The 23,219-nt window shown below is 57.7% G+C and overlaps 1 protein-coding gene across 1 annotated transcript; it reads left to right on the top strand.

The window, feature by feature from the left end:
- Positions 1 to 969: 969 nt before the first annotated feature.
- TMEM59L (transmembrane protein 59 like) lies at positions 970 to 20,260 on the top strand. Its single transcript, XM_050934404.1, has 8 exons — positions 970 to 1,116; positions 5,624 to 5,729; positions 7,504 to 7,598; positions 14,119 to 14,265; positions 14,934 to 15,042; positions 15,721 to 15,832; positions 17,454 to 17,571; positions 18,060 to 20,260. Exons 1-8 carry the CDS (start codon positions 985 to 987, stop codon positions 18,219 to 18,221), a joined length of 981 nt encoding a protein of 326 aa, XP_050790361.1. The 5' UTR covers positions 970 to 984; the 3' UTR covers positions 18,222 to 20,260.
- Positions 20,261 to 23,219: the final 2,959 nt, after the last annotated feature.

Here is a 23,219-nt window from a genome sequence, read left to right as displayed (position 1 = left end):
ACCCTGGAACCCCTTGCCTGGGCCCCAGGCAGGATTTGTCCTGAGGATCTACTCTTCATGGCTTTCCCTTGTCCTGTTCTGAATGACTTAAGTCACGGGTCTTCCACCACTTCCTTTGGGAGACTCCATCTGTCCACGTTTCGGATGTGCCGATTGCCTAGTACCTAGATGATGCACTTGGCTTATAGGAAGGCACTGGCAGGGGACAGCCAGTTCTCCGCCCTTCTCTTGGTTTAGCCACCGTATCCCACTGCTCGGCAGACCCCACGCTAACCTGCCCCCTCCACTTTCCATTGCCTCCTTCCCGCCTCCGGCCCACCCTGCTCCAGTCCTCTCCCCGCAGCAAGTGAGCTGACGTGAGAATTCGTGATCCCAGCCAGGCCAGCCCCAGTGCAGACTGCACCGCAGGAGAGCAGGCCTGGCTGCACCATCCTCCCTAACGCGAAATCCCACGGCCCATCAGGCAGCCCCAGTGCAGGAAGGGCAGGGCCCCCGAGAACGGGTTCGGGCCCCCTAGCAAGGGCCGACCGGCTAAACGGCCGACGATAGGGTGACCAGATGTCCCAATTTTATAGGAACAGTCCGGATAGTTGGGGCTTTTTCTTATATAGGCTCCTATTACCCCCCACCCCCGGTCCCGATTTTTCACACTTGCTGTCTGGTCACCCTAGCCGATGAAGCCGGGCCCCCTTCTGGACATCAGGGCCCCGGTAATTTGTACTGGCTTCCCCCCACCCCCCGTCCCCTGTGGCCTTGTTGCAGCCCCGCTGAGCTCCGGCCGGAGGGAGCCCAGGCTCCGGCTCTCTGCTTCGCCAGCCGGCAGCCCCCGCAGCAGGGAGCCATGTGGCTCGGCTCCAGCCCCGGCTGCCCGCCCTGCCTCCCCCCGTCTCTCTCCCAGCCTCCCTCGCTCCGTGCAAAGCGCGTCACGGGGAGATCGGCACCGCGCTCTGCCCGGGCTGCAGCCCCGCACTGCAAGCGGCCGGGATGGCGGGGCCGCTGCTCGCCCTCTGCCTGGCGCTGGCATCCGCCGCGGGCCCCGGGGCTCCCTTCTCCGCGCCGCTGGGGGACATCGGCGCCTGCCAGAAGCGCTGCGGCCAACCCCCCGGCGCAGCCCGGGTGAGTGCGGCTGATCCGAGCCCGGGCTGCTCGGTCTCTGCCCGCCTGGGGGCGGGGGCAGAGGAACAGATTTATCTGTGGGGGGGGAACCTGTGAGCAAAACACCGGGGGAGGCGTCCATCTTCCAGCCTCTTTGCATCGTGCCCAGGACGCTTCCGGGGGCGGGGGGGCATTGATTTGTTTTGCAAGGAGGAAGGGGGCTGAGGGGTCTCGGTTTTTTGCAGCAGGGAGAAGATTTGTCATGTGGAAGGTGCCCGGGCGGAGGCTGCTGCCCGGGTGCGGGGGGTGGGGGCGGGCGATGACGGACAGTGTTGATAAAATTGCTGTTCATCCATTTTATTCTGCAAGGCACCAGGTGTCCAGTTAAAGAGCAAGAGCCAGTGACTGGATCTGCTTGTGTTATGCAGCCGGACACCTGCTTTCTTTCCCACGGCTCCCCGCTCAGCTGGGAGATGCCTGTGTAGCCCCCTCCCCGCCCCAGCCAGTCCCTGAGTGAGAGAAAAGCACTGAATCCCTGGGGCAGCTTCTCCTTCCAGCATGCATCCTCCGCAAGGGAGGAGGGACGCCTCGGAGGCTGAGAACTGTCAAACTCCTCACACACAGCACTGGAGGAGGCTGTGTTAGTGCTGGAGCCAACAGTGCTCTCAGGACATCGCTTGAGTGTCATTCTAAGAGCCACAGTGACAAGAACCGTACAAAGAGCTGCATCCCACCAAGTGGGGATTCACCCAGGAAAGCTCATGCTCCAAAACGTCTGTTAGTCTACAAGGTGCCACAGGATTCTTTGCTGCTCACACAAACAATAATCATTGAAAAAAACCCAGTTCTGGCTTCTAGACTAATAACTTCTAACTGAGGCCTCGGATCAGAGTCCGCCTAGCCTTGCTGTAATAAACGTACTGAGGCCGTACATGGGCAGGTAGAAAAGGCCATGGAAGATCCATGTGACATATCCAAACACAGCAGGGGAAAAGCCCAGGTGTTTGTTTTAAAACCAGTCACATTTTCTGCTGTTAAAACCAGCTCAAGGGAGGGGGGAAAATGCATGGTGTCATCAGACACTTGCCATCCATAATACACCAATAATAGTTTAGTTAAAAAGTAATTGAAATACTCCCCACCCCCATTCATGGTATTCACTCTGGTCATTCATCAGACAAGAAGAATCCGGTCTTTGTCCTCCCAGATTTGGTAACGGATCCTTTGGAACAGGATTATCTACACTTGGGGTCGTCCCCTTTCAGCCAGAAATGGGACCAACTTTTGTTTGTGCAGCAACAATAAAAATACTTAAAAAATGCCAAGCTCAAGAGTTTTCCATGTCCTGCTCGTGTCCATTTTAGCTTTTGTTTTCTGGATTGTTCGTTTGCAATAAATAATGCTTCGGGGGAAGGATTTTCTCAAACGAACAGGAAGGTGGAGTGGGCAGGACTGGGGCTGCTCTGTTTTTGTGCATGTGAGAACTTGTGTTATTCTGGAATGGGAAAGCTGCTTTCCAAGCCATTTGGGTGGCTTTCTGGTTAGCGATCCTGCTTTGGAGGTGAAAGTGTGGAGTCCCTGTGGGTTCAGCCACAGGAGCAGGGTGCGAATTGAAAAGATTTGGGGGGCTCTGTAACTTTATATCTCGCAAAGACATGCTTAAAATGTGAAACCCGCTTCAAGTACATGACACATGCTGCAAAAAGGAAAAGCCTACAGCTGGCCTTAGCACCTAGCCCAAGCCTGTGAGGGCAGAACCTGGCTTGTGTGGTGTTCAGCTGGTTGCAGCCACCTCACTGCAGCTTGTGGAGACTACAGGTCCCAACATGCAACTTTCCATGGAGAGCTGAGTGCCTTTGCTGGAACACGGCATGCTGGGATCTATCGCCTCTGCCCACTACACCTCCATGATTGAAAAAATCAGGGCAGCTTTGGGCTGTGCTGTAGAATTCCCAGGGTTGCTTTTGCACAAGGCTTTGGCTGCCCGTGATGTAGCAGAGAATGGAGGGGACTGGATGCTGCTGCTGTCCTCTGGATGCCAGCATCTCCTTCCTGCTGGAATAACTCCTCTGAGTCAGGACGTGCAGAAAGCAGTGATTTCAGGGGAAGAGCTACCGTCTTAAGTGTAAACTGGGCACCTTGGGCTCCTCTGGTGTATCCCCTTGCAAGTGGCTGTTTGTTTGTGGCGATAAAAGTTGTTTGTTTTAGTGACCCTGGACAGTGTGGTGTTAGGTGCATCTCCCTTTCTTAGCAAGGATGATCCTGCCCCGCTTCCATGCCCTAGGGCGTCCCTCAGTGTACAGGCCAGTTGCCTGATACATGGCTCCTCGAAGAGGAAGTGTAAACTGGATCCTTCTAAAGGTTTATGCCGAAGGGCATCCAACGGCATCTCTGTTCTCCATGCAGCATTTAAGCATGAGAAATGCAGGGCTGCGCTCCCATTGCCTGGCACGGAGACATTTGGGATTCAGCCCTGGTGTTCTGTGCAAAGCAGAGGTTATGAAGCTGTAGACTTAGGTAAATAGTGTGTCTTTGTCTGTCTGTCTTCAAACGCGACCATAGACAAATACACACGGAGAGAAATACATTCCCGGGCTGGGAGGTTGCTGAACATGTCAAGCCAAAAGCCAGACTGGTAGAGATGGGAAATTTCCTTGCCTCCTTTTGGAATAAATCACTCGTGGTCTCAGAAAACTAACGGTGCAGTTCTGTGGGCTCCATTTGTCAGCCAGTGCTCAGGTTATTCCTAGGCATTTTCCTTTCTTGCCCTTGTGTTAGTTCTAGGTTTACTGGCATTTAGTCTCATGCAGTGAGATCACCACGCACGGAGGGAAGAGGAACCGCAGCCCTGCTTACAATTGCTGGTCCAGGGCCACTCTGACTTCCTGCCAAGCTTGCCTTAAAACTCACCTCTTTTACCCTCCCTGCAGAGTGCTTGGCGGTGACTGGGTCATGTGCTTGTCAGCCTGATGGGAATATCTCCTGCCTGGTCTTTGTTGGGTCTGTTTGCTGTCTCTTGGCTTGAACACTGGCCTGAGACTCAGGAGATCTGGGTTCTATTCCTGGCTCTGACACTGGCCTGTTAGATGACCTTGGGCAAGTCAATTCCTTGCTCTGTGCCTCAGTTTCCCCATCTGTAAAACGGGGTAATGATTTCAAATCTACTCATGCAAAGAGCTAGGTAGTGGTATAGCTACTTTACCATGGGACAGGGACCATCCTTTTGTTACGCGTGTGTCCGGCACCAAGCATAATGGGCCTTGATCCCAGCCAGGCATGATCCCAATACACACAATATTGATGATACTAATACTGGGGAGGAATCAATACTTCAGGGTCTGAGCTGTGCTGCCACAGAGACTCAGATGGATGGCTGCTGCAGGTGGAAGCATCACATAGCCGGTTTCCAAGCAGCCTCCTCAGTGGCCATGTGGGGCAGAAGTGAGCCCAGGTGAGAGGACTCAGCCTTGGCCTCGTCTTACAGGGCTGCTCTGCGTGATGGCCTGGCAGAATCTGGCCCTGGGAAAGACAGCTAGGCAGGGGGGAGGGGGCTGTGTGTCCTGCCCCGAACTCCCCCACTGCTGGTCAGTGACGATACGGGTGCAGGTTGCTGGGCACAGCACCCAGGAGAAGAGTGCAGCAAATGGCACCTCAGTTCTTTTGGTGAAGCTGCTGTGTTTGCTGAGGCCGGAGCAGCTCTCGCTGGGGCCTGGCCCCATGGTGGGAGCTGTTTTTCTCAGGCCAGTCAGGATTCTGGGTTGGGAGTGAAGGTGCCCTCAGAACTGTGCCCGCTCAGTGAACATGTGTGTGCACAGCTACACGCAGACTCCCCCCACGTGCATGGGCCCACAGAGTCTGTGTGTGAGAAACGCACATCCTGTTGGCTCGCCAGGCCCATAGTTCTTGGGCAGCCAGAGGTTTCCAGCATCACGCTGAGTTTTTCAGAGAAAGATGCGGCTCTGCAGGCTGCCCAGTGCCAGGAGGGACCAGTTAAAGATGCAGAAGGCCAGCTTGGTCTCCTCTAGTTCAGAGGGTTTTCAACCTTTTGTCATTTGCGAATCCCTACAGAAATTCGAATGGAGGTGCGGACCCCTTTGGAAATCTTAGACATAGTCTGCGGACCCCCAGGGGTCCATGGTCCACGGGTTGTAAACCACTGATCTAGTCCATTCCCCTGGGAACCCTATTCCCGTTCCTTCTCTACCGTATATTCTGCAGGGCCATGTCCAGCCTTGCTGTAAATGCCCAGCACACTGGGGTTCCACCACCCCTCCTGGGGGACGGTGCCAGCATCTAGACGTAGTGCTAGGTCTTGGTGCTCATGTTCCATTGACAGGGAGGAAGGATCTGGAGCTGGTGTCCTGGTCCCATGCAGTGGATAGCACCCTCCCGCCCTGCCTCTTCCCTGCTGCCCCAGTCCCAGAGCACAGCTGGTCTCCAGGGGCATTCGGGTATTTGCAGGGCGCTGGGGTGCAGTTACTGCACTGTGCGTTGTACCGGCTTCTAGCTCTTCTCTTCCTCTCTCCAGGATGCTGTGCTCAACGCCTGTTACCGAGGATGCCGGCTGTTCTCCATCTGTCACTTTGTGGATGCAAGTGCCGAGCTGAACACAACCAGAGCCGAATGTGAATCAGGTAAAGAACAGCGCAGCCAATTAACTTTCCCTCCCCTCTTCTCCCACGGCCCCCTCAGTTACATTGTCCAGAAGTGGCTTCTCCACTTATTCCTGTCAGGACAGAGGTTGCTTCTGCTCCTTCTGTGCTCCCATGCTGTCCAGACAAAGTTCCATGGCCGTGATGCACCGGCAGTGCAAATCCAGGCTGGCTCTGCTCACTCCCTTGTGCAAATCTGGGCCGGCTCTGCTCACTCCCTGGTGCAAATCTGGGCCAACTCCACTAGCTCCCTGGGGCAAATCCGGGCTGGCTCTGTTCACTCCCTGGTGCAAATCCGGGCCAACTCCACTAGCTCCCTGGGGCAAATCCAGGCCAACTCTGCTCACTCCCTGGTGCAAATCCTGGCCAGCTCTGCTCGCTCCCTGGTGCAAATCCGGGCTGGCTCTGCTCACTCCCTGGTGCAAATCTGGGCCAACTCTGCTCGCTGTCTGGTGCAAATCCTGGCCAGCTCCGCTCGCTCCCTGGTGCAAATCCGGGCTGGCTCTGCTCACTCCCTGGTGCAAATCTGGGCCAACTCCGCTTGCTCCCTGGTGCAAATCCTGGAAGTGGGAGGGTCACGTGGATGCAAGGCCCCACATGAATCCATTAGGGCTGTGGCCACAGCAAATACCAAGGGGATTAATAATGTTCCGACCGTGAGTTCAACCTCTCAAAGGGGTAGGAGAAGATAGGGGAGGATCCTCGGCTGAAGCCAACCCCCCTGCCCCCCTGCAGCTCTAGCCTTACCGCCAGGCAGCTGCGAAGGTGGAGGTTTCCCACAGCAGCGACTGAATCCCCCCGCCAGGCCGAAGGCCGTCCAGCAAGTTCCCGGTGCTATGTGAGCAAACTGGGCTTCCTCCCTGGCCCAGGGACGATGCGCTAACCCCCTGGTGCCTCTCATCACAAGGGATCTCAAAGCACTTTGCAGCCTCACTGAACTGCAGCCACCTCTGGGGCAGGGCAGAGCAGCCAGTATTCAGCACCAGGACTGGGGGACTTTTTAGCCGGGGCTGTTTGGGCAACCCCCCTACTCTTGTGAAAGTGTTCTGGGGGCTTTAATGTCCCTGCAGAGGAGACAAGGCCTCAGTGTCTAAGGTATCATAGGGAAGACAACCCCCCATGCCATGCCGCTGGGATCTCAGGATAGCTGCTTGGAACACTGGCTAACGCTCTGCTTATGGGAAATCTGGGTGTTTCCTGTTGGAAGCTGAGACCTGTCTGGGAACGTTGTGCTGTTTGCCATGATTGATTAGTCTTTGGGCAGAACTGAACTAGGGCATGGATCCTGTCAGGCAGCCCTGTGTGTGCCCAGCTCAGCCCGGGGGGGGGGGGGCGAAGGGGGCTCTGGGCGGGGCGCTCTCCGGGTAACTCCGATGGGCTGGTGGACATACCCTGGAACTGAGTGTTTGACTCAGAGCTGGGGGGGGTCTCATCCGAGTCCAGGGGGGCGTTTGTCAACGTCACAGGACTTGGACTGTGACCTGCCTCTCTCTCTGCAGAAGTCCAGCCCTGGAATAGCAGTCAGGGCTGAGGAACGCTGACAGCTGCCCGTGGGAGCCCAGGGCTGGCATTGGAGGGGGCTGTGGGTGCCCTAGCAGGGCAGAGCAGTGTGGGCTGGATGAACACCCCCGCTGCACTCTGCCTGGCTCCAGGCCGTGCTTCCAGCCCCTTGTTGTCCTGAGCTCCGAATTCGCTCGTGTCCGATGGCTGCAGGGTGCCCAGGTCCTGACCATTCCCTTCCCCTCCTGTCTTGCAGCTTGTATCGAAGCCTATGGCAGCGCCGAGGAGCAGTTCGGCTGCACGACTGGATGCAGGAAGCAGCTGCCTGAGACGCAGAGCCGGAAAGACAAGGTTTCAGCCTCCTCTTTCCCTAGTGCCAAGGGTCTCTGCTGCCTGGGTGATGGGCCTGAAAAGAACAGATCATAGCAGGGGGGGCTGGAACAGTGTGTACAGTGGGGGGGCTGGGAGCCATTGAACCAAACTGTAACCCCTGGGTATGATGGGAATCACTTCAAGCTGGGGGGGCAGCAGCCCCCCCAGCACCCCTAGTTCCAGCACCTATGGATCGTAGTGGGAGATGAGCACCAGCAGAAGGCCCCTCCTGTCTCCGGCTCTGCCGCGCTGGCAGGGAAGCAAAGGAGCTGAAAGAGTTTCATTCTCCCACACAGGGAGCTCCCACCATGGCCCAAGGCTCCTGGGAGCAGGATTAGAGCCAGGGTCCATTCCAGGCGGGGGCTGGAAGCCAGCTAGTGCTCATCTCTCTGCAGTGCTGAGCTGACCATCTGGCCTGCAGATTGGGTGAGCTCGGCCTCTTGCCTGGGACAGCTGGGAGGAAAACCTGGCTTGATTGCACCTGGAATGGAGGTCCCCTCCTGCAGACAGAGTCCTGCCCGTTCCAGGGTCAGAGGGATTGAGGGGCAGTAACCAAAGGTCCCATTTAATGGCTGTGGCATGAGGAAATCTGGCTGGGCAGTTGCTGTCCTCAGCCCAGCTCTGGGGGATCCCAGTGGAATGGCACAGGCAGCAGTTCAAGGCAAGGAACAGGGGAGGGCGAGTTGGGTACAGGGCTGTTCCCTTCCTCCTCATGCCCTTGTTATCTCTCGGGGGCCAAAGCCCAGAGAGCTCTGCCACCAGCGCCTGTCAGCTCAGGGTGCCGTGGACGTACAGAGCCGACAGGGTGTCCTGGAGGAAGACGATCCACTGGGCAGCTGGGGAGACAAGTGCAGGGCTGGTGGGATCTGTGGATGCAGAGGAATTCGCTGTCTGATTGAAGGATAGAGGGCGAGTTTGCCCTGCCCCCTCTGTCTAGACTCTGCATCCCGGAGGTAAGTGGAGCAGAGGAAGGGCACATGGACCTTGCATTGATTCGGCCTGGCAGGAACCCCCTTGTCTGGCAACACGTTCTCCTCCCTTCCTTTCCCCTTCTTCCCTCGTCATTGTTCGTGCTGGCTAAAGGTGCAATGGGAAAAGGGACCCAACCCAGCTGTGTTCAAAGGGCCACGGCCGGGCCCCCCCCTAGAAACGCAGCGGGTGGATCCGGCTGCATTCGTGGGAGCATTTGACCTTGTTTCCCCCCTTTCTGGTGGTGGTTCTGGCACAGTCCCCCAGGGGAGCTCTGCACTTTTTGGGCAGGCGATGCAGGGCTCCGACCCCTCTTGGCACCTGTCCACGGTGCAGCATTGGTGCCAGTGCCCTCGTGGGGGGAACCAGATTCGCCATTTCCAGAGCTGGGAGCGGGAAGCAGCACAGGGGCACAGTTTCTGGAAACCAGCTCTAATTGGATTAGAGCTCCGTGGTCTGTCTGTCCCAGGAGGCCGAGGCTTGTGCATTGGCTCCTTCTCCAAAGTGCTTGTGGGCAGAAGGCGGGGAAGGCAGGGGCTGGGAACATCCCCATGTGAGAGTCATGGTGCATCTGTTCCAGAGGAAGCAGGCATCTGGGCTGCCGTGTCCTCAGAGCCAGTCAGGCAGTGCCATCCGGCCGTTAGAGCAGAGAACAGGGAGGCAGGACACTTGGGTTCTCTGCCCGTCCTTGGAGGGCATTGCTAGCGAGTGAGCCAAGCAAGACACTAGGAGACAGGACTCCTAGCTCTGGAAGTGTCCAGCGAGCGGAGCAGTGGGGGCTGGGAGGCAGGACTCCGGAGTTCCATTCCTGCCTCTTGGAGGGGATTGGTATGTGTCTAGTGATTAGAGTGCAGGAGTGAGAGATTCAGGGGAACGGCAGGTGTATTTCCCCCTACGTGCTCCCTCACGGCTGTGTCAGGGAGTGTCATTCAGCTCTCAGCCGCCACCTCTCCTGGGGGGAGCCTCGTGTCTCACTCCTCTGTCACTGCCCAGCTCCCTGCGGCAATATCCCCAGCGGGCCAGGCAGCCCAAACAGCCGGCGTTGGCGCTTTGCTCTCTCTCCGAGGGCTGAGACCAGCACATTACCAGTTACCTCCCAGCTCTTGTCAGCAGGCGCATTTATCCTGGAGGGTAAAAGCATTATAGAGAAAGCCTCTAAAACCAATAAAAGGCCCTACCTGCCTTCTACTGAGAGGTCACCCTGACTCCGGCCCAGGGCCTGGTAGTGGTCTGTCCAACTGGGCTTTTCCTCTGGTTACAAGTTCATATCGGTCTTGAGATCAGGAACTAGAATGAAGTCCTGGATCAGTCCCAGCTCAGGCGGTCCAGGCCAAATCTCCTCTCTCTGTCTGCTCGGCTCTGGAGAAGCCAGGCTGGACCAGAAGCCTGTCATCTGAGTGATTTTCCCCTGCTGTTTTCCCTTCCTGGAGGGGCGGTGGTAACACTCCCCCTCGGTGGAGCGCATACAGTCCCTGGTCCAGCCACACAGACACTCCATGCAATGTGCTCTCCTCCCACCTCTGCTCCAGAGCCCGTCAGTGCTGATGGTCTGGCACCGTGCAGCCAATCTAGGGCCAGACCCCCCACCCCAGACTGATTGCAAGGCCCCCCTGCGACCCTCGCACCCCTTGGGAGTGTGTGAGGTGTGAGCCCTGTGCCTGGCAGAGCCCCAGGCAATGTGGCGAAGGGGCGTTGCTACCCGGACGCCACTTTTATTGTTTTCCGCGGGGAGGGGTTGGGTTTCGTTCAGCCCCAGCATGAGGTGTTGCATTGAGAGCACTGGGGTGGATTTGGCCCTGGGATACCCTGACCTCCACATGCCCTGGGGGGCGTTAGGGAGGCTGCCTGAGACAGGGCCCCTGGACGTTCGGTTTCACGGTCGTACGGCAAAGCTGCAATGATCAGACCTCTCCTGCCGCAGAGTGTGAGGAGACTGCCTGGAGCAGGGGGGGCTGGGAGCAAATCCACGCCTTGGCCCCATGTACAGCACCCTGCATCTCTGACCAGATGCACCGTAGGGAGCTTTTGTCTCCTTGGGCAGCACTGGGATTGGCAGGAGGAGGTGGCCTGGTCTGGGATTGCAGATTGCAGGGTCCTGCGAGCGTGTGGTCAGTACCTGCTCCCTGGGATACGGGGCCTCCATGCTGCTCCAAGCGGCTGCTCCCCTGGGAGCCGTGCTCAGGGCCTGGGTGCAGGAGGATCTGTACTCACCCTCCAGTGGCTGGGGCAGTGGATCCTGCTCTGCAGCCGTTTCACAGAGGCTGTTGATGGGCCTGGTCTGGGGGCCAGGGCATGCGGACACGTGGGCGACAGAGCCGTGCAGGCAGGGCAGCCTGGAGTCGCTGCAGCAGACATATCTGTGCTGACAGCTGTCACGGCCACGGCAGGCAGCCTCGGAGGAGTGACTGGCTGTGCCTGGCAGTGGGGAGGGAGTGTTGCTCCTGGCCAAACCTGGGGTTTAAAGCTTGCTGGTGGGTCTGGTGTCCAGTACAGCTGCTGCCTCTCTGCACAGAGCCCAGCCGCAAGCCAAGGGGGTGATACCCTGGGGCTTGTTCCGGTGATGGGGCCAGGGGCAGAGATGATTTTAAAGGGACTAGGAGACAACTTCTGTCTCAGAAACCCCAGGAGGAGGGAGCGCTGTGTGTTCCGATCCCAGCTGACCTGCCCCTGTGTGGACAGCAGAGGCAGTGAGAGCTAGTGGGCAGGGTGCAGCATTGACGCCTAGGTGGAGCCATGTCTAACGTGTCTTAGCCTGCCCGTCAGGAAGACGAGGTCAGTCGCTCTCTCCCTGCAGTCCCGCCATGTGGGTTAAACACTCCTCCACTGGAATGGATTAATCTTCCACCATGCCACCTCCCTGCCGGTAATCCCCCCGCTCGCATTTTGGGAAATGCTGGTGCAGATCTGCACAGTCTGACCTGTCCTCTCCTTTCTCACATGCTGCGATGAGCAGGGAGGTTGGATCTGAGCTAGTACCAGTTGAAATGCACGGGGCAGTGACCATCTTGGAGCTATTGCTTCAGACTCTCTGCAGACTCAGGCAGGCGTCACTCCACCCTGTACGCTCACGTCACCTTTGGAAGGTTTTCATTCCAGCCTTAGCAGCTAGAGGCTGACTTCTTTTGTAAAATGAAAGCTGAGAAGAGGCGAGAGGTCTGTCCATGCCCCCAGCTACTCCATCAAGCCCTCTACTGAGGTGTACCCTGCCCGTTGGGAAGGACTGCTTTATGCTTCCCAGCCCCCCAAAGGTCCCACCATGCTTTGCAAACTGTATTGAAACAGGAAGACTGTAGAGCCTGGTTGCCATTTCCCCTTCCCGATGTCTCTCTCTTCTCCCCACAACACACACTCAGCAGATCAGCTGGCTGAAGATGGAGGCGGCTGTGATAACTCCTCGTAGGCCGCCTGTCTGAAGCACAGACATCTGGCCAGCTGTCCCCTGTTGTTCAATTGCCCCCTGTCCACCTTGCCACCAGATGGCAGCTGCCGTGTGCTGTACCCCCACATCGCAGTGTCATTACACCAATAGCTGCAGCCCTTTGGAAGAACGCTGTCCTGGCTCTGCGCTCTGCAGCCCGGCATTTTGAATCCCTGCAATCTCAGGTCTTAGCAGCCCCTCGCGCAGCAGTAAAGTTCCCCATTAGCAAACAATACTTACAAATATTTGACAGCAAAAAGGGATCTTTGCTTATTTCATGTCCTTGTCATTCCCCCTCTGAGAATCCCACCAGCATGGCACACCTTCAGGGCGTTTGATGGTCACCAGGTACCTGCAGGAGACAGGTGAATGGCGCCAGTGCTTCCAGGGAACCTTCTAAGAACATTGCCCAGGGAGTGGCTTGGTCTGGGCTGTGTTGGAAGCAGAACCACCCAGTGCAGGGCTGTTGTGCTATTTAAATCAAATCATAAGCAGCAGGTTCATTGCATTGCGCTAGGCCTGCCGCTGATTTGGACTAAGCTGGGGGATGCTGTTGACTTCCCAAGATGGAAGGTTCTTGCCGGTGATTATTCCAGGCTCCCTGGGTTTTGATTGGCTATCCCTTTCTCCGCCTCTTTTCCTCCTTCATTTAACTGATTCAGCTTTTGCCCAAATAACTGTGTTAGCCTTTGGTCCCAGGGAGAGGCTTTCACCTTTGCAGGATGGCTTTCTGCAGTAAGGAGCAAGGATCAGGCATGGGAATACGGTGCTGCCTCTATAACTTCTCCGCCCAGGAGCTCAAAGTGCTTTCTACTAATTAGTTAATACTAATCTGGGAGGCTGGTAACAAGCATTAAATATGGGGAAACTTAGGCGTGGAACGGTCCAGGGACATGCCCAAGGTTGAACACAGAATCAGTGGCAGAGGTCAATGTTCCTCTTTGTGAAAAAGACGCCTCAGCTGCTTGGCTGTATCAGAGTGGCAGCTGTCCCTGTAAAGGGGACAAGCATCTGTCCCTGCTTCCCCTGAAAGACGGGGTGGATGAAACTCTGTGAAAGGCCAGGTCCCAAACAAGATTGCTCCCTGGCGATAGTGTTCCAAACATTCCCTGATTCCATTCATTCCACCCAAAGCATGTTTCCTTGGATTCCTGGGCAAGCAAGCAAAGCAGATTTAGCACAATAATCAGCTACAGAACCTGACCTATTTCTTTCCTGTTTGCTCATCTAACCATATGAGGAGCTCTGGCATTCCCAGCCTTGGAAAATGTTCTACATCCATGGCAAGGAGCAGCCAAGCAAATTCCAGCAGGGATGCTTTAAAACATAACAAACCTTGCAAAGAGCCAAGAATCCGGGGCGTGGCTAAGCTGCCAGGAGAGAAACACCCTCAGCATCTCAGCTCCTCTTTAAAACATTTTCATGTGGGTTTAGTGCTGGTTGAAGGAGCTGGGCTGGCAGCCACGCAGCCCCCTGTTTATCCCCAGCGCCTCCTGCCAGGGTGTATCGACTCTGAGCTCCGTGGCCCGCTCAGCTTGGGGCCTTCGTGCTGAGGCTGACGGTGCTGAGGCCATTGGTCCTTCGAGAAGGGACGGGTGCCTGTGCAAGGGGCCCTAGACTGAGTCCTACTAATGCATTTCATGCCAGCCACTGCTCTGGGTGATATGGAGGTTAGCTGTCTTCTGTCCCCCTCATTGCAATATCTGAGAGTCTCCATGTTGTCAATGGATTAATCCTTGCGGTGCAGGGCTGTAATCCCCATTGCACAGATGGGTAAACTGAGGCACAGAGAGGCTAAGGGACTTGCCCTAGGTCACAGAGAGACTCTGTGGCAGAGCTGGGAAATGAGGCCAGGTCTCCCAAGGTCTAGGCTAGTGCTCTAACCACTAGACCATCCTGTCACTCTCAGGAGGGTTCATAGCTCATTAAGGCCAAGAGCACTGTGTGGGTCATTCAGCATTGCTCAATAGACCTGCTTTAGAGCCCTCAAGCAGAGCCTTGAGCCCTGAACTGCCTCTCCTGTGCGCTAGAGAGCCGGGGCTGGGGTGGGGCAGGACGACGCGGAGGTTCCCAGCACAGCGAGCTGGTGCTCTTCTCTTTGCTGATTTGCAGAGTCTGGAGCTGCAGCCCGTGTCCTTCTCCATGTTTGACTTGGTCTCCAGCTTTTGCAACGACATCGTCAGCTCTGCCCAGAGCTTCATCTCCTCCACCTGGACCTTCTACCTGCAGGCAGATGATGGCAAAGTGGTGGTGTTCCAGGTAGGGCAGGATCATGCTGCTGAGGTCATCAGTGGCCCTGCGTGGCTGTGGGAACAGGGCATGGAATCCCATGCTTCACGTGAGAAGCTAATGCTGCAGGTTCCCTCTTATCCCACCCGTGCCGAGCATTTCACCAGTGGCCAGGTATATTTGCCTTCCTGCAAAGCATCAGGTATTGGCCAGAACCAGGAATGGGACACCGCATTAGATGGGCCAGTGGTCTGGTACAGCAGGGAGGTAGGATACTGGGCTACCGATGGAGTCATGGTCTGGTGCTAGACTAGATTGTATCATCCAGCACTCAGACACTGCCGAGATGACAGGCGCCTGAGAAGTACAATGGACAGACAGACAGACAGACAGGCTGACTGACAAACCAGTGTCCGAGCCTTTGTGGCAAGTCCTGCGTCCCTACAATAATAACTCTATTGTTTGTATCTGGTGCGGCCGAGGATGGGCACTGAGATTGGGCGGGGCCCCACTGTGCCAGGTGCTGCCCAGATGCTGTGAGAGGCTGCCTCTGGCGGTCAATGCAGGAGGGATCTGACCCTCACTGTCCTCCGTGCTTCCCCCCCATGGGCCAGTCCTGCCCCCACAGGAGGTTTTGGGGCTCAGTCACTAACTGCATTTTGGTCTTTTTTGTTTCTTTTTGAACGCCGGCCCTGCAGTCCCAGCCGGAGATCGAGTACCCGGTGCCCGAGGCGCCAGCATCCAAGTCGGAGCTGATGGAGAAGTCCTGGCCTGTGTCCAGTCCTAATGCCCTGAAGCCCCACACAGGTGAGCAAGGGGCAGTGCTTGGGCCCGTGTGGGCCAGGTGGGGCGAGGAGACGAGGGGGCTGGGAGCTGCTGGAAAGGTGCTTCCAGCTCTGAGCTGGTTTCACTAGAGCCTGTGGCCTCTGATTAGCCCCCCGGTACATGCACACATGCTGGGCTGAATCCCAGTGCAGGCCTGGTGTCTGCCGAGGGGCAGATAGCCCATCCTGCCCCACACCCCTCCTCCACTGAGCTGGGACCAAGCTTCCTGAGGCTTCGTCCTGACCTGAGGTGGGGCATCAGACAGCTCAGGTGCCCTGTCCCCTTCCCTCTCCAGCCTCTGCCGAGGCTGCCAGCATGAGGCGTGTGGGGGTGGGTTTGAGCTGTGGACACCTGGCTGCTGGGAATCAAACTGAGAAGCCACCAAGCTCACGGGCTCCTGACCAGTCACAGTTCTCCGTCGCGACAGTCCAGGGAGGATGGTGGTCTGTGCCCAGCCTCCTGAGAGATAGTCTCGTTCTAGGCTGCTATCAAGTAAGCCAGGTCAAGACCTTGCAGTCCTCTTTGTCCTGTTTTCTACCCTCCCCTTCCTGGCCTTGGCACTCGAGCAGCTGCCCCAGCTTCACTGGGGGCCTGGGTGGGTGGTTGTGCCCAGCCTGCTGTGGCAGGGGAGTCACTTGGGTCTGGGTGTCATCCTGCCAGGCCCCCAGGAAAAGCTGGAGAAACCTCCCCTGAAAGAGCCAAAGAGCAAAACGAAGCTCCAGCACTTGGAGACCCAACAACCAGAGCACGACTTCCTGGGCTGCATGTCCAAGTAGGTGCAGGCCTGGCCCTGCAGGGGTGAGGGGGCAGAGGGAGAGGCAGAATGAAAAGCCCTGGCAAACTGGGGGAGGGGTATGTGAGGGGGAGGAAAGGGGACAGGAGGCTTGAAAGGGGATGGGGATTTCCATTGCAGAATAAACCACCCTTGCAAAATGTTACTAGCAAGGGGTGGGGTTATTTGGTCCAGGGGCAGGGCTATCTGGGTGAGGGGTGGGATTATTTGCTCCAGGGGCAGGGCTATCTGGGTGAGGGGTGGGGTTATTTGGTCCAGGGGCGGGGCTATCTGGGTGAGGAGTGGGGTTATTTGGTCCAGGGGTGGGGCTATCTGGGTGAGGGGTGGGGTTATTTGTTCCAGGGGCGGGGCTATCTGGGTGAGGGGTGGGGTTATTTGGTCCAGGGGCGGGGCTATCTGGGTGAGGGGTGGGGTTATTTGGTCCAGGGGCGGGGCTATCTGGGTGAGGAGTGGGGTTATTTGGTCCAGGGGCGGGGCTATCTGGGTGAGGGGTGGGGTTATTTGGTCCAGGGGCGTGGCTATGTGGGTGAGGGGTGGGGTTATTTGGTCCAGGGGCGGGGCTATCTGGTTGAGGGGTGGAGTTATTTGGTCCAGGGGCGGGGCTATCTGGGTGAGGAGTCGGGTTATTTGGTCCAGGGGCGGGGCTATCTGGGTGAGGGGTGGGGTTATTTGGTCCAGGGGCGGGGCTATCTGGGTGAGGAGTGGGGTTATTTGGTCCAGGGGCGGGGCTATCTGGGTGAGGGGTGGGGTTATTTGGTCCAGGGGCGTGGCTATGTGGGTGAGGGGTGGGGTTATTTGGTCCAGGGGCGGGGCTATCTGGTTGAGGGGTGGAGTTATTTGGTCCAGGGGCGGGGCTATCTGGGTGAGGAGTCGGGTTATTTGGTCCAGGGGCGGGGCTATCTGGGTGAGGGGTGGGGTTATTTGGTCCAGGGGCGGGGCTATCTGGGTGAGGAGTGGGGTTATTTGGTCCAGGGGCGGGGCTATGTGGGTGAGGGGTGGGGTTATTTGGTCCAGGGGCGTGGCTATCTGGGTGAGGGGTGGGGTTATTTGGTCCAGGGACGGGGCTATCTGGTTGAGGGGTGGAGTTATTTGATCCAGGGGCGGGGCTATCTGGGTGAGGGGTGGGGTTCTTTGGTCCAGGGGCGGGGCTATCTGGGTGGGGGGTGGGATTATTTGCTCCAGGGGCAGGGCTATCTGGGTGAGGGGTGGGGTTATTTGGTTCAGGGGCGGGGCTATCTGGGTGAGGGGTGGGGTTATTTGGTACAGGGGCGGGGCTATCTGGGTGGGGGGTGGGGTTATTTGGTCCAGGGACAGCGCTATCTGGGTGGGGGGTGGGGTTATTTGGTCCAGGGGTGGGGCTATCTGGGTGAGGGGTGGGGTTATTTGGTCCAGGGGCGGGGCTATCTGGGTAAGGGGTGGGATTATTTGGACAGGGGTGAGACTGCAAAGGGGATGCTCCATGGAGGAGGCAGGCTGGTGGTAGCTAGGGGAAATCCTTCCCTTGTTGGCCCACTTTGAGTCCTGTTTGTGCCCCGTCCACCCTGATGCCCAGCCATAAACTTGAACTCTCTCTTTGGCGGGGGGTGGTGGGGTGCTACAGGCGCTCAGGCCTTCCTCGCTGGATCCTGGCTGCCTGCCTCTTCCTCTCCATCATGGTGATGCTGTGGCTGAGCTGTGCCAGTCTGGTGACCGCCCCGGACCAGCACGTCAAGACCCAGGTACGGAGCCAGCCGGCATCCTAGGGCAAACTCAGGTGCAGATGCCACTGAGCCGTGACCGTGCGCTGAGCCCAGCCGCAGCCTGCTGGAGGGTGTCCGCGTGGGCTGGGGGCAGTTCATACCCTTGGCCTGCCTAGCACAGTCTGCTGGTGGTGACACTGCGTGGGGAGCAGAGCCTGGAAAGCACTAAAAAATAACCCGTCCTCGCACATGCCCCCAGTACACCAGGGCTCTGGCACTTCACAGCCTGATGTTAGCCAAGCAGTGCCCAAGACTGGTTTATTTCGAGGGGTTAAATCGTGGCGCCAGGTGGGAAATGAATCCTAGAAACTCGGGGAGCCGTGGTGATAACAGACTCTGAGCTGGGTCCCCGATGGGTGCAAACCAGCCCCCTGCTGTGATTCATCCCCGCCCCCCCCCTGCTGCCACAGCCCCCTCGTCCCCGGCCACGCCCTGTCACCTGGTGTCTGGCTCTGGCTCTCTTCCAGCCGCTGAGCATTAACGGCGATAAGGAGGACCTGGAGGACCTGGATGGCTCGACCCCCTTTTCTCTGCACCCCGTGATCGCTGTCACCATCTGCCCAGCGGACGACAACGAGGAGGCGGGGCCGCTGCCGGTTAAGGTGGATCTGGACAAAACCGTGCTCTAGAGCCCCTCCCCCGCGCCCCGCCGGCCTGTCATCTCCATGCCTTATTTCCTGTGAACATTTTAATGCACCCCCCCTTTGCTTTGATCTGCCTTCCCACTTTTTGCTGTTTTAAACCTCTCCCTGCACTGTGTTTGAAGATAACCATCCTGGGCCGTGGGGGAGGGGGGAATCCACTCCCGGCCCCACCTCCATCCATTGTTCTTGTGTGCGGGAGGGGGAATTGTTTTCCTCCCCCTGTTCACAATCCCAGCCCCAGCAGGGAGCGGTACTGAGGGGGATCTGGTCGGGGGGTTTCTTGCCTTGTGTCTCCGGTGCTCCAGGTGGGAGCTTTGATGAGAACAACACGGTCTGTGATCTTGGTTGCCTGGAGTCAGATGACTGGTGGGAGCAAAGAGGGGAGCATGGGGGGGCAGGGAGAAAGTGTGCCCTACTGTGGGGGGTGGGGAGGGAGTGTGGGAGTTGGCGTGGCAGCGCCCGTCTGGAACAGGGAGCTGCATGTGGTGGGGGACCCCTCGGGGTTCACGGCAGAGCTCTCACCTGGCAGGCCTCAGGGCAGCTGGTTTTGCAGTGGTGGAAATGGGCACGAAGCAGATGGCTCCACGGGGAGAGGACGTGACAGTGGGGTAGCTCCAGCTCTCCGTTCACTTTCCCTGGAGGCTACGCATTGGATGCGCCCTGCGGGGAGGAGATTGGCACTGATGCTCGGGCGGACCCCGGATGCGACGCGCTGCCCCCATGTAAAGGGTTTGCGCTGCTGCAGCTCTGCTCTGTCAGTTAGGGTAAATCCGGCAGGGAGACAAGGCCCAAGGCTGACACCACAGACGTGGTTTCTGTCTGGTCCTGGCCAGCCCATGCTCAGTGCAAGGAAAGCTGCTGGCTGCAGCAACCGCGCCCCGGCCAGGAGGAGCCTGGCTCTGAGCAAGATGCTGAGGAAGTTCCCTCTGGGGCTGCTCTAATAGCAGTGGGAGGGGGACCCCCGTGGGGAGCTATTTGGAATGCCCTGCAGCCCGTTCATGCCAGATCTCCAGGTTCCCCAGTAGGGATGCGGCTGCTGTGGAAGGGCTGGGTGGCAGGCCCCTATGCCGGTGTTGGAGCCAACTCAAGCCATTTTCCAGCTTGGCATCTCACCCCACCCCCGGCTCTCTAGCACCAGCTCCCATAGAGCATCAGGGCAATTCCTGAGCCACACCCCAGGGTGCTCGGACAAGGCCTCCCAATTCACCCCCTTTTGCTGTTGGTGATTGTGCTCCTGTGGCCAGGCGTGGGGTGGGGAGCCCGTCTCATGGACGTTCCATATCCCTTGACTTCACGTCTCATACCTTGCGGTTTTGTTGTGCTGGCATGGGCCGCTGTCCCTGGGCACTCTGCATGGGCACTCGCGCTGAGAACACCCTTCTGCAGCGGAGGGAAATCCGCTCATCTGTCCATTCGCCTAACGCTGTCTGTATAGATTAACTTATTACCTAGGACTCCCTACCCTTGGGTTTGAAAGCTGTATCTCTATTGACCCTTTACTTTGACGCTGCCTCGGTTTCACTGGATCCTGTAGGTTGTTATTGCAAAGAGACTCTTTCATCCTTCCCCCCTTCTAAGTTCTGTATCGTTCTGTATCACTTTAATGTGTGCAACCTATCTGTTTTTTGGAGGGGGGGAGGGCAGTTTGGGGAGGGGGTGGGGATATTTTGTGTACATGCTGGGATCCATCCCACAATTTTTCATGATAGCTTTTCGGCAGATCAGCTCAGTGAGGTGACGTTTGTAGTGTTGTCCTGGCAGGTGTATTCAAGCCAGCTGGGCCTCTCTGCCTTTCGAGTCAGCCATTAACGATCCCGGAGCAGAAAGCCCCTCGCAGCTGCGGCTCCGAGGGAAGCTGGGTTGAAATGGGGCGGGGGGGACTGGAGAGTCGTCTGGGGATCCATGTGTGTCCGGAATTGTTGGAGAGAGCTGGTTTGTTGTTTTTATCTAAAAAAAGCTGTGACAGGAGCGTGGAGCAGGCTGGGAGGGGTGGGGAGAAATGGAAATAAAGGTTTGTAAAAGAATCAGCAGGGCCTGTGGCTTTATTGAGGTCACCGTGGGGAAGGGGGCAGCGGCTCTCCATGTTGGTGCACACCCAGGGGGCATGCAGTGAACCAGCTAAACCCTTCTGTACCCCACCTCCCACCCCGCAGAGACAGGGGACGTCGCCGCAGAGCACAAACAGATATTTTCTTGGTAGGGAAACTGCCCCCACCCCCAAACCCAACAAGAAGCAATCCCTACTCAGGCACGGGGTGGCAGGGGTTTATGGGCCCAGGTCCTCAATGCCTGGGAGGCCAAGGAGCACCATGTTCCCCTCCCTGCCCTTCGTGGGAGCAGCTGCCTCGTTTTACTCTGCAGCCGGTGCTTTGCCAACAGGAATGGTCAGAGGTCAGTGTGCTGCCTGGCCCGGCGTGGCCTCTCACCCCCATGCCAGGGGCAATTCGATTCTCCAGCTTCGCTTTCCCTTTCTCTGCCTGGCTTCGGACCGATGCTGCTTCTCTCTGAGGCTCTTTCTCTCACTGTTAGCAAGGCGGGGCTACCAGCTGAGGCCAGCCGTGTGCAGCTCCCACCAGCGTGGTTAAAGGGAGGATGCTCCCATTCAAGACTCCTGCCAGGTCAGCCGAGGACACAGCCTCATCCCTTCCCTGGAGACGAGGCCCCTGGAGCCAGGCACTGGAAAGGCACAAAAGAGGGACTAGAGATCTGCGTGGAACAAACATCATTTGTCACCAACTTAACGAGAAAGGAGAGGTACCGTTCCTGGGACAAGATAAAAGCCACCCCCCTCGCCGCGCAAGCAGTGGGGCCTGAGCGGGCACCATGAAGTGGATTTCAGGAGTGGAATGCGTGCTGTGTCTGTGTGATTTGGGGGTTGTTATGGTGACAGTGCAGACTCATTCCAAGTCAGCCAGCAAATGCTGAGGTGGAAATCTGTGTGAAGGGCTGGGTCTCACATCAGAACCTTCCCGGCCATCTCTAAGACAGGCAGCCGCGAGTGTCCTGGACGGAGAGCCCGGCTGCTGGTGAGGATGGAATTCACATGCAGCATGAAAACTCCCCCACGGAGAGATGCTCCCCTAGGGAATCCCCTCTTACAAGAGGAAACAGCTGCCTGCATCCAGCAGGACGCAGGGCTGAGGGGGCTTAGAGCTCCTCCACAATGGAGCTTCGCCCTACACTTACTCCAGACTAAGGGCATTTCCCTCCCAGGCAGTGGGGCCGGCGAGGGCTGCGGGACTGCCCCCTCCCAGGGTGCACAGGCCGGTCCAAGGAGGGAGTGGAAGACAGCGCCTGGATGGGGGGATGGTGTGTGATTGCACAAGTGCGTGGGTAGGTGGGTGGGCAGGAGGCCGTAGAAAGATACATAATTATTGTGGGCTCTCTGGGGAAAACGGCTGCCCTGTCTGCTGGGCTGTCCGAGGAAGGGGACTCCAGGGACACACGTTCTACAGACACACTCCCCGCACCCCCTGTGGTGTGTGTACACACAATTGTCCACATGCCCACAGGCTCCTTTCCCCACATGTTCACCCTCTGGGAACGGGGGCCCCTGTCAGCTCCTGGGAACCCTGGCTGGGAGGCCCTCGGTGAATCCAGCCCAGCCGGTACCTGCCCCACGTGTCGTTACTGCTGTTTATCCTCCCGGTGCAGCACAACATGGCTGCAGATCCGTGAAGCCCCCTTCCTGCTCCTGGCTCAGCCATTCATACTGCTTGTGCCTCAGCACTATCCCCCTTCAGGCTTCTCAGCTTGCAGAGGGCCCCCCTTTTCCACTGGGGCTCAGTTTTCTCCCTGACCTGGCTTATGGGGGAAGCAATTCGCCGCCGCCCCTGGAGTTCCCTTCATTTGACTTTCCATCTGAGAGGGTTTCCCACTGTCCATCCCCAGAAGCAGTGTTCCTTCGGTGGGGGCAACTCCATTTCCACCCGCTGGCCACCACCCCAGGGACACCCCACAGATTTTTGCCGGGTGTCTATCCCATCCCTGGTAGGACATGCTAGGCTGACCTCCCCGGCCCACTCGCAGTCTGGCGGATTCTGTGCCCCCTTAGGTGTTAAGCCTTTGGGCAGCTCTGTCTCCTCTGGGCCTGCTCACTGGGTATGGGGGGTTTGCCACTGACTCAGGGTTGTCCTTGTACAGGAACCCCTTGCTTCTTCAACCCCTTCTCCGGCGTCTCTTCTGCTCCACATGTCCTACATCGGCCCCGCTTTCTTGTTTTGTCATTTCTTATCCCGGAATTACTCATCTCCCCCGGCTGGGCTCTGGGCACCACGCTCAACCCCAGTCCTCCTCTTTTCTACCCTCCAGTGAGGTTCCGTCCGCTGGACCTCCCTTGCCCACTTGAAGGGAGTGGAGTCCAGTCAGCCCCTAAGACCACAGGATGGGGCAAAGTTCCCACTACCCGACGCTTTTTCATTGGAAACCCCCCATCCCACCAATGCGCTACTGCCACCGAAGACGTGTCTTTTCTCCCCGTGTTTGCACGTTATGCCTAGAGTGTCCCCTCCCAAAACCACACCAGTCTGCTCTGCACAAACAAGCACCCCCTGGCCACTGAATCACTAACTCCCACCTCCCCTTACAGGGATTGCTTTTACTCCTTCGGAGAGCTTCCCCTCACCCCAGTCCAGCTGCTGTATTCCGGCCGTGTGCGTTCCACGGGCCGGCAGCCCCACGGAATCGGGCCTCTTCCCCTGCACGGGCAGCCAGCTGATCAAAGTGACCTTATTTTCTCCCTGCCTTGCACCCGCAGGTCTCACTACTGAGGGAATCTCACCTTTTCCCCCCATCCCGACAAGCCGCTTTCCTTGGGAAATCTGCCTGGACACACTCCTCAGCCAACTTTACCGCTGCCTCCATCGCCTCTGGCTGGTGTCTCCTCACCCAGACCTTAGTGGTATCTGGGAGGTGCTGCACAAATTGCTCTAATGCCATGGCATCCATGACCGCGTCCAATAACCTCCGCCGTCCGGTGGCCCA

Source organism: Gopherus flavomarginatus, chromosome 24, assembly GCF_025201925.1.
Source record: "Gopherus flavomarginatus isolate rGopFla2 chromosome 24, rGopFla2.mat.asm, whole genome shotgun sequence".
NCBI classification, from domain to species: domain Eukaryota; kingdom Metazoa; phylum Chordata; order Testudines; family Testudinidae; genus Gopherus; species Gopherus flavomarginatus.
This window is presented reverse-complemented; position numbering and strand designations above follow the sequence as displayed.